At 37.6% G+C, this 11,525-nt stretch overlaps 1 protein-coding gene across 1 annotated transcript in view; it reads left to right on the plus strand.

The window, feature by feature from the left end:
- LOC116463154 (nesprin-1-like) overlaps nucleotides 1-11,525 on the plus strand; it is a 532,795-nt gene that overhangs the window by 260,426 nt on the left and 260,844 nt on the right. The window contains exons 56-59 of the mRNA XM_058434482.1: nucleotides 2,068-2,424; nucleotides 6,529-6,665; nucleotides 6,883-7,060; nucleotides 10,214-10,396. Of these exons, the coding sequence (XP_058290465.1) occupies nucleotides 2,068-2,424; nucleotides 6,529-6,665; nucleotides 6,883-7,060; nucleotides 10,214-10,396 (855 nt within the window). The remainder of the gene's footprint in view (nucleotides 1-2,067; nucleotides 2,425-6,528; nucleotides 6,666-6,882; nucleotides 7,061-10,213; nucleotides 10,397-11,525) is intronic.

The following is an 11,525-nucleotide window of genomic DNA, read 5'->3' on the forward strand; positions in this document are numbered from 1 at the left end:
CAGCAGGGAAGGTGAGAAATCAGGTTACATGGATTTAGGAGTAAATGGCAGATGAGGAAGAGGAGATAGCAGAAATGGACTACTGTTTCAAAAAGTTAATAAATAAGAGAAAGTAAAAGAATTCTTTTACAAAGGCTGCTACCTGGTTTGACAAATACTCTTTTTTATTGAGAAAGCCTTTATAAAGTGCTTCCGTAAAGACAAGGAATATAGGAGAAGGAATTGGCAGAAAGAAATTGGGATGGAGAAAGTGAAGACTATCAGAAACTGCCTCTCAGAAGTTCAGGTCCAGCCTGAATGTAGGTTAGTGTGTGGGTGGTTTTAAAAACCTTGGAGGAAACACATAAAGCACCTCCTCTGTCCTTCAACACCACACCTATCACATCCACAGAAATAATCACTGAGAAAAGGCAACTCTAAAGCAAAATGTATATGGGTATGAGGGCGTGAATGTTCATGTACATACGTGTGTATGTGTATATCATATGTCTAAAAATGTAAATACAAGATAAGAAAATATATGCAAAAGCCATTTCAAAACTCTTGACAATGATGCTGTCCTTATTCAAATTCTGAATGGCTAGATTTCTGATTGCAAATATTGAAGTGTTCCATTTTCATGCTAAGGAAAATTGGGATAAAGCATAAGAGAGTATTTTGGGGAACTTCAAATTTGAAATTGCTCACAAAGGCAAATTATTACAAGTATTTAGGTCTGTTAGTTAGACGCAGCACTGGTTAAAAAGTTATATATTTTTTCTTCATCAAATAACTACTGCACACACTAATAAACAGGGATGGTTTTTAGAATCCTGTTGCTGAGAAAAGGTTGAATATGCATATCATGCTGTGTGTAAGGATTTTCATGTCATTGTAATTTAGACTACTGCACAACTGAATACTAAATACTTTCAAATGATCTATATTAAAATATGGCTCTATTGTATATAATTATGAACAGATATATTTATTTCAAGTTAATTTAGTGAGACACAAACTATATTATATAGACTAGTTAAGACATACTTTATGTTTAACATAATTTATTAAGCATGCTTCATACTTAACATTCCAATGTCTCTTTACTGCTAATTGGTCATTGATTTTCTTTTTGAACTTTTTTGTGCCTAATTATCTTTTATTTCTATTTAATCCAGTGGTAAAGTCATAACTTTGTAATAATATTAACAAAATCCTGCCTTTAGCAATTGTTATGTAAATATATAAACGTCGGATGATTATTTCACCAAGAAAAATTGTAGTAAGAGAATCTATTCTCAGAGAGAAATGCTGCAATTATATCAATTTAACAATGCAATTTAATTTTATCTTGTCCTTTAGAGTATTTGTGTGCTTTAAGATCAAGCTAAATTGTTAACTTGGCTATAGCTAAACTGTTAAATTTCTAGTGACTTTTTTAAGGTAAAAAAATACTAATAAATGTACTCAGTCTAAAGGTTACTTTAAACTTTTGAGCAAGTCAGTCTATGAATGCATTATTCATTTTATATGCTACAAAAATGTGTACTTAGTATTGAAGTATTTGGAATTGAGTAGGGCTCATTCTTTTGCTGTGATGAGTCTGCCTGATTCCTAGTAGAATGCAAGTGTGATTTAAGCCACCACCCTGTGGAAGAAGATGAACTGAGGATAGAGACCATGAGCAGAACACAGTTCTGCCACAATCTTTATTTACTTGAGCATTCACTTTGAGGGAAATCTGGGTCTGGGTTTGATCATTTACAGCAGCAATCCACCACAGGCAAACACTTGAGTCACTAAACATTTTCACGTGTGCAAATAATGCCTGATTTCAGGGTCTCTGTTTAGTCTATTTCAGGATATTGAGGATTCTCGGGATTTTTTTTTGCCATAAGCCTTAGGCGCTAGTGATGACAACTCCCGCTATTATAATTTAAGAGTGGGCAGATGAATTGATTCTGGGTCCTTGTGGCACAGTTGTTAAAACTGCCCAGCAGGACAGGGTTCCCCTGTGTACACAGTTGAAAACTTGCAGTCCAAGTGACTCACAGGCTCTTCAGTTACCATGGTGATATTCCATTACAGGAGCTGATAGATTCCAGAGAGATTGGTGCAAGCCGTCTCAGCAGAGTGGAGTCGCTGGCTCCTGAAGTGAAACAGAACACAACTGCCAGTGGGTGTGAGCTCATGCACACGGAGATGCAGGCCCTGCGTGCCGACTGGAAGCAGTGGGAAGACAGTGTATTCCAAACGCAGAGCTGTTTGGAGAACCTGGTCAGCCAGATGGCCCTTTCGGAGCAGGAATTCTCAGGCCAAGTGGCTCAACTGGAGCAGGCACTGGAAGAGTTCAGTGCCCTTCTGAAAACCTGGGCTCAGCAGTTAACCCTCCTGGAAGGCAAGAACACGGATGAGGAGATAGTGGAATGCTGGCACAAAGGACAAGTAAGTTGGCTTCCTGTTTTCTATTGGTGGTTATGCTTTGAAAAATGTTTTGACTTTCATCGTTCCTAAAAAAAAAAAAAAAATCTTGCTAACTAAAAACACGCAACATGCACACTTGGAAGAAGTATTTATCTCATTAAATAAGCAAAGTCTGATTCATTTCCTTTTGTCATATATCAAACTTTTGTAAAAATAAAGATTTGGGTTATTATTTGCAGTAGGAAACATTGTTAGTGGAGACATTTTACTTTCATTCCTATGGTGTAACAGTTTGTAATACTGTATTCAGCCATTCAGTCTGAAAAATGGCCTGTGGGCAGGGGCATAAATAGACAGAGAGTCATAGCTGTTTTCTTGCCAGTTAACTATTTCATACAACTAAATGATTGAATTTATAGCCTTAAAAGACTCACTTGGTAATCTCCTACAGCACAGCGAATAGTTTTTGCCCCGATTAGCTCTCCTCTGTGTGGTTTTGACAGCTGTTCTTGAATTAGCCTGTTAACAGAAATCTACGTCACACTCCCTGGTCACCTTCCCGAGACTTTTTTTTTTTTGAAACTAATGGCAGCTTCTTTAGAATGTGAGAAAGGGAAGACTACGAGGGAGACCGAAGAAAGAGCAAAAGCTTAACCTCTTCTTCGTTTCTTTCACTGTTAAACAGTATCTTTGAAAGCCTTTTCAATATTTCCAGTTTACAATGCCCTGATTCATGGATGTCCTTAAAAGGAAGTTTAGTAAACTTCTCTGCTCCTATTTATATTACAACAATTTCAAAATAGCTCCTGCCAGTAAGAAAGTCATGTAGTATTTCCAGCAGTGTCTGGTTTTAAATCAAGTATTTGAAACAAATGCAGCATGCCATAAAATAAAGCTTTCTACCTCTTTATGCTACTTTATTTATAATGTTTTTAGGTTTGGGGGTTTGTTTTTGTTATTCTGTTGCATTTCCTGTCCTTTAGATTTATGTACCAGAATAAAGCATAGAAATCAGTTCTGTCACACAGGGTCAAAGAAGTTGATAATTGCTCTACATGGTATAATATGAAAAAATCAGTTATACTGTTTTGGTTCCTTTTTCTTTCCCTTTCTTTCTATTCCAGTAATATGAGTAAAATTTTTAAAAAGGAAAGATTTGGTTGTGCCTAGATTACATTACTGTTCTGTTATTGTTATTTTTTACGTTGATATTATTAGTGAAAATAATAGTTGAGGCCTATAAAAATACACATGAGAATGCAGTAGTGAATATGGGTTTTCAGTTGTATTAAATAGTTCAAATATGACAGCCCTCTGTCTGGAAGTATGTCTGCTTCCAGATTTGACTCCAGAGTCAATGCTTTCGATGACAATACTACATTGCTTCGCAATATTCATATTTTCTTTTTTACTTCTAATAATGGCATTTTATCTAAAAGTGGAGATATTTCTATCACAATGAATATGTAAGAAAATATTAACAAAATAGTAGATATGCTAGAGTTCTTAGGGCATTGTTTTGCTTTTAGGGAAGACTTGTCATTGTTGATGATCACAATAAGAATTGAAGTATTTATTTTATGCAATTAGATGACAGTCCTCAAGAAATTCTTTAAAACATAAAAACAGATGATCTATAAACTATATAATATAATATTGCAAAAAGAATTCTATTTACTATGTTTGCAAAACTCATTTATCTTAATATCCATTGGGATATTAACATTGGAAATAATTTTCTTAAGCTGTATAAGGTGAAAAAATGCATTCTAGAACTTAACAGAATCAGAAATATATAAGCTGATATTTATATAATGACTCTACTGACATACTTTAATTTAGGATGAAGTTACAGAAATGTTTTAAATGTAACATTTTGGTCAAAAACTTTTCACTTTTAATGTCATCCCATTCATAAGTAACTGACTTGAATCTCCAGTATTTTTATGTTTTTGTTGAATGCTAAGTTTCTTACAATGTTCTTACAATGTTCTGTCTTAAGTAAAAGGTTCCATATGGTGTAAAATAGTTGGTCCTAGTTTAGTGTTTGGAATTTCAGAGAGAAATTGTTTAGTTGTTGATGAATTTCTGTAAATAAAAATGTCCTAGACTCCTCCAGCCCAGACACCGAGTTAAATAAAGAATTGACAAACCAGGAGAACGTCATTCCTGCTCTCATAATCACAGCCTAGGTGGGGAGATACACAAGTATGAAGCCAATGTGGATACTCCTTGTGATGAAGGTCTGCAAGGTCCTGGGTATCCTGAGATGAGAAGCCCGAAGAGGTGGGAAGGAGGGCAGGGGATACTTAAAGGAGTTGTTATTCGAGCTGAGTCTTGAGGTATAATTAAAATGTGACCTGACAGATGACATAGAGGAACAGCATCAAGATGCAGGGTCACTGAGGAATCAGAAAACACAAGAAGGGAACCTAGAGAGGAGGAATCAGATTAGGAGGATGTAGTGCCAGCCCAAAAAGAAATAATGAATATGTAAGTGGGTCTGTGAAAGTCAACGTGCAGAGGCAAAGAGGGGAATGATAAAAGGAGCTAAGACACAGAATAAGCTAGCCTGGATATCTCTTGCATAGAGTGAGAAAGGAAACAAAGGGAGAGGCCTAGATGATGCTTAATCTTCTGATTGACATCAGCGGGGGACAGTGGTGCCATTTACCAGGACAAGGAATGAAGCACAGGGCTGGTTTGTTGAGGGATGTGGTTTCTCTACAAATCTGGGCCATCTCTTGACAAATATCAGACAATAATGGTCACAGCAACAGCTATTTGAGTAGTTACTCATCTTTTTGCCCCTCCTCCTTAATTTATTTTGGTTTTTTGCTTCAGTGCTACCGTTATCCACACAGTATTTACATATTCGGGAGTCATTCTCCTGCTGATTTTATGAATTAGACACTTAGTGTGCTAGGAACTGTGCTAAGTATTTGACATTCATGATTTCATTTGCTCCTTGTGACAACCCTATGAGAGAAACACTCTGATTGCAAAGCACCTTGTGTAACTCAGTTGACCATGGCCTCGATTTCAGAGGTGTACTTTTCAAGCCCTAAGGCTTTATTTTAGATTGGGTATACACAGTAATGTAGCTATTCACGTGTCTCCCTCATCTATTAAATTGTGAGCTCTTCAAGAACAAGAATCTTACTTTTATTCATGGGGGGACAAGGGGTCCCAGAATCCAGCAAAATGCTTGGCACACAGTAGACATTTAGCAAGTATTTGATGACTTTATGAATGAAACTATGAAATAAATGAATTGCTATTTAAACCAGACTCATGGATTATAAGAAATTTTTAATGTAAAAGTTAACTGTATAAACTACATAAAATCAATTGAAACAGGATTCAGTTTTGGAGATATATATATATATATATATATATATATTTTTTTTTTTTTTTAAGACAGAGTTTCGTTCTGTCTCCCAGGCTGGAGTGCAATGGCACGATCTCAGCTCACTGCAACCTCCACCTCTCAGGTTCTAGGGATTCTCCTGCCTCAGCCTCCCAAGTAGCTGGGATTACAGGCTCCCGCCACCACATCTGGCTAATTTTTGTATTTTCAGTAGAGATGGGGTTCACCATGTTGGTCAGGCTGGTCTCGAACTCCTGACCTCAGGTGATCCACCCTCACCCTCCTTGGCCTCCTAAAGTGCTGGAATTCCAGGTGTGAGCCACTATGCCTGGCCCTTAATATATATATTTAATCCAAAATAAGTGTTGCTTTTCTTTAAAATGATTTCTTTTCACCTTTAAACAATATACATATCTCCTGATGGCCTAGTCCTACTATTTGTAGACAGTGTAGGCTATTTTCTCTTTTCTTTTTCTTGTCTTATTTTTAAGTCATTTGACCACTTAATCACTTAACTACTTTGCAATATTTGATGCTAGAGTGTCTATCCATGGCAAGAAGAAAGGGACAATGAAAGCCAGGTGCTATTATTTGTCAGAGGAATCCTGAAAATAGGTTTCATTTCTTCATTGAATCAACTATGTTGGTTCCTCTCTCACTAATAATTTATAATATGATTGATGTGTGTATAGTATGAAGATATGGATATCACCCAATGTAGGTGCTCACTTCTTTGTCTCATTATTTCTGAACAGGAGATACTGGATGCTTTGCAAAAAGCAGAGCCTAAAACAGAGGATCTCAAGTCTCAGCTGAATGAACTTTGTCGATTTTCCAGAGACCTGAGTGCCTACAGTGGAAAAGTTTCTGGCTTGATTAAAGAGTATAATTGGTGAGCATGAAACGTATTGGTGTTCAAGATATTTTTATACAAATTAGAAGCTAGAGGTTTATTTTAAGGTGTAATTTCAAAATAATATTAATTCAGCATTAAATATATTACTAAATGAGGTAAGTGCACATTCTAAGAACTGCTGATTCTATCAAACATGATTTTCATCAACTTTATCACTTTTTCCTGCCATTAAATTTTTGCATCACCTTTTCAGTCTTTGTTTGCAAGCATCCAAGGGCTGCCAAAATAAAGAACAGATTTTACAGCAAAGATTCCGAAAGGCCTTCAGGGATTTCCAGCAGTGGTTGGTTAATGCAAAAATCACTACCGCCAAGTGTTTTGATATACCTCAAAATATAAGTGAAGTTTCAACTAGTCTTCAGAAAATACAGGTAAGGGTGTTATCAATTAATTCTAGTAGCAGTGCTGATGTGAACTAAAGTTACCTCTAAATCAAGGGTCCCCAACTCCTGGGCTGCGGACTGGTACAGGTCCCTGGCCTGTTAGGAACCAGGCCACACAGCAGGAGGTGAGCAGCAGGCTAGTGAGCATTACTGCTTGAGCTCTGCCTTCTGTCAGATCAGCGGTAGCATTAGATTCTCATAGGAGGCTGAAACCCATTGTGTACTGTGCACACAAAGGAACTAGGCTGTGTGCTCCTTCTAAGAATCTAACTAATGCCTGATGATCTGAGGTAGAACAGTTTCATCCCGAAACCATCCCCCCTGCCCCACCCTGTCTGTGGAAAAATTATCTTCCCTGAAACCACTCCCTGGTGCGAAAAAGGTTGGGGACTGCTTCTCTAGATCTCTTCAGAAGGGCATCACATATAAAAGTTTTGCGTAAGAAATTCAAATTTCAAATAAATCCCTACTTCAAACAATTGATTCTGTATATGAAGAGGAACCAGTTCATTTATATAAATGCACACTATGTTTATATATTAATAGTGATCCAGGAAATAATAAAACGCTTTTCTATGTGACAAGCATTGTCCCTGAGCACTCTAAGTGGATTTTCTCATTTAATTTTCACAACAACCATTTCAGGGATGTAAATTTATTACTGTCAGTGTACAATAGGGTAAAAGCATCAGTGAAGTCACAGAGCTGGTGTGTTAAGATAGCCAGAGCTGCGGTTATATTTTATGTTTATTCATTTGGGTTTATTTTTCTAGTCTTTTTTTTACCTAACTGTAACTTCATGGTGCCAATTCACATACCACCTTCATTCAATAGCAGCACTTTTTAAGCACAGTTATTGAAATTGCCTTTCGTACCTGTATGTCCGCTCATTTCACATAGCAGCAGTTCTGAGTGATTGGTTATGAAATTTGAGTTTCTTTCAGAGGGCACAGGTATGCAGAACACTGTATGTAAGCACTCGTGCTTGAAGTGTCTCTAGTAGCAGCAGGCTCTGAAACAGTACGGTTCATATATTTTTAAATTCTTGGTTAATAACTTAATATAACAGGACAACTCTGCCTGTGAAAATTTGCTCCATTTAAAATTCTTACACACCTGTAATCCAAGCACTTTGGGAGGCTGTGGTGAGCGGATCACTTGAGATCAGGAGTTTGAGACCAGCCTGGCCAACATGGAGAAACCCTGTCTCTACTAATCAAATACAAAAATTAGCCAAGCGTGGTGGCGGGCTCCCGTAATCCTATCTACTTGGGAGGCTGAGACAAGAGAATCGCCTAAACCCAGGAGGCAGAGATTGCAGTGAGCCAAGATCGCACCATGGCACTCCAGCCTGGGCTATAGACTGAGACTCTGTCTCAAAAAATAAAATAAAGTACAGTAAAATAAAATAAAATAAAATATAAAATAAAATAAAATAATAAAATAAAATAAAAAATAAAATGTAAAATTCTTCCCGTTTTGCTTCAGGCTGGTGGGTAGAACTGCAGAAACTCAATCACCTATTTTTCTATGTTGGAGAAACACAGTGCTATTTTTCTTTTCTTTTTCTTTTTTTTTTTTTTTTTTGAGAAAAATTTTTTTACTCAGTCACCCAGGCTGGAGTCCAGTGGCCCTATCTTGGTTCACTGCAAACTCTGCCTCCCACGTTCAAGCAGTCCTCCTGCCTCAGCCTCCTGAGTATCTGGGATTACAGACATGCGTCAACACGCCCAGCTAACTTTTGTATTTTGGGTAGAGGCAGGCTTTCACCATGTTGCTCAGGCTGGTCTCGAAGTCCCAGGCTCAGCTGATCTGCCCACCTCGGCCTCCCAAAGTGCTGGGATTACAGGCGTGAGCCACTGCTCATGGCTAGTACTATTTTAGAGGACAGCCTTTGGCCTTTTCTCTGACCCTCCCACCGCAGCATGCCTCCATGAACAGGGATGGCCATCCATGAAGACAAATGTCCTGGCAAAGTTTCTTTAATAAAAATCTACAACAGAATATCTGTGCTTCTGTTTCTTGTCAGAATAAATAACTTTGAGCTTGTGCTTTCAATTTCTTCTTTAGCACTTGAAAATATTGAGAATTGACTGTAGAATACAGGATCTACCCATTTTTCTAGAGGAAGACTGTTCTTTGAGATCCAGCCACATGAAGGGAAAAGTACATACCATAGCTACACTTTATTCAACTACATTTTGGCACTATGTCATTGGCTTGTCCTCATAAGGACAACCCTATGAAACACTCTCTTGTTATTTTTTTATATAAGCTGCTACTAAGAATGTAATCTGCTCTATTTAATAGCATTTATTTGAATAAGATTCCCCACGGAAATTCATCTCCTGTCTTTTCCTAGGGAGAATTGTGCTTCTGCTGAGCAGATGGTGTGTTTTTATCCACTGGGCTCTGCGAGTCTTGTCCCTGGTTGTGTTTACTCTTTTACTTTGGTAGCTGGGATCCTCAGAGCCAAAATCATAATCCAGCTCCACCAGCTATATGGAACTACAAGGCATTTGTTTTGTAAACGAGTCTTAGCGAGAGTTTATTTTATTTTACAACTCTTATTTTCCCTTGGTCTTCATTTCTTCTCCTGATTATTTTTATCAAATTTTTAATATTTTATGAAATAGCTCACCAACTTTTTGAGACAAGTCAGAATTTAGATTAGCAAATAAAGTAGTTGGCAACTTGACTATTAAAGGATGACCTGGGTCATTTAACGTATACAATAAAAAGAGCTTATTTTCTTTTCTTTGACTTTATTAAGTAATAATAGAAGGTGGTTGTGGTGGCTCACGCCTGTCATCCCATCACTTTGGGAGGCCGAGGCGGGCAGATCACGAGGTCAGGAGATCAAGACCATCCTGGCCAACATGGTGAAACCCTGTCTCTATTAAAAATACAAAAAAAAGTCTGGGTGTGGCAGCACACACCTGTAGTCCCAGCTACTCGGGAGGCTGAGGCAGGAGAATTGCTTGAACCCAGAAGACGGAGGCTGCAGTGAGCCAAGATCGCGCTACTGCACTCCAGCCTGGGCGACAGAGCGAGACTCCATCTCAAAAAAAAAAAGAAAAGAAAAAATAGAAACAACACACAATATTTTTATTATGGCTAATTCTATATTTTCTTTTATAGGAGTTTTTGTCAGAAAGTGAAAATGGACAGCACAAGCTAAACGTGATGGTGTCTAAAGGGGAACTTCTGAGTACCCTGCTGACCAAAGAGAAAGCGAAAGGGATCCAGGCCAAAGTTGCAGCTGCAAAAGAAGATTGGAAAAATTTTCATTCAAATCTCCACCAAAAAGAATCTGCTCTAGAGGTATATATAGCCAACCACATGGAAATATTCTGTGTTATTTGTTATTGTTGTTGTTAGTGAAACCACAGTTTCTGTATATCAAAGCCCCCTTGTCAGTGATTTTGGTCACCCCTCTCTGAACATAGGCAGACAACGGGCTAACAGTAAGGAATAGCCCAATGCTAGAAGTGGGAGCCTCCCTGAAGAATTAAGTAGCTTCCTGCACGTTAGGGTCTATTGTCACTGACTTGGCCTTGCACTCTCCCAGCAGGAACAGCCAGTTTTACGTTTCAGCAGAACACTTAGCGTTTCATGTGAACTGCCTCAATCCTGGAAAGTGGTCCAGGAGAATGAACAGGAATATCTATATAAGCCACAAAATGTTGCAGATGAGAGTGTATATTATAACTAATGCAAATACCAGGTAGTAGGTTTTTAGGCGTTAAGTATGCAGAAACAATGTTTATATAATTTTATTTTCTCCACACACAATAGAAGATGAATCTATTATAACCATAAAATAATTAGTGCCACAATATAATTATTTTTTTTTCCTTCTGAGATTATCTATTTTATGTATCGACTCTTCTTTCAGAGGAAAATTTAGAGGCATAGAGGGTATCTTTTCCTTTTAAAACACTTTTTGGCAGAATAGATTCTTCATTTGCTTGTGATCATTATTAATGAAGGTTGGAAAAAGATAACATAGAGAAATAATATTCAGTAAGAGAAAATGTGTATTTCCTCAATTCTTTCCTGATCCAAGACTATTGATCTCTCTTCTGTAATGGTGACTGTTTTCTTCATGGCCAGCATCCTCCATTTAACAGAGTGATCACCATTGTGCCTAGAAATGTTTCCTTAATCATTCAGGGATCATTAATGCTATGTGGGCTGAGCTCTGAAGCATCAGCTGTTGAGTGTAGCATATTTAGCATTGATTATAAGGTTATCTAGTTCAAGAGATGCCCAAGAGTAGGTGAGTAGGTCATGAATTGCCTGTTTCCTTAATCTGCTGTTCCCCTCAGAATAGGTATCTATCTATCTGTTTTATTTGATTGTTTCCTTTCCTTTTTCCCCTTCCTTTCTCTTCCTTTCCTTTCCTTTCCTTTCCTGTCCTGTCCTGTCCTGTCCTGTCCTGTCCTGTCCT

This window comes from Hylobates moloch, unplaced genomic scaffold (genome assembly GCF_009828535.3).
Source record: "Hylobates moloch isolate HMO894 unplaced genomic scaffold, HMol_V3 SCAFFOLD_28, whole genome shotgun sequence".
Classification (NCBI taxonomy): Eukaryota; Metazoa; Chordata; class Mammalia; order Primates; family Hylobatidae; genus Hylobates; species Hylobates moloch.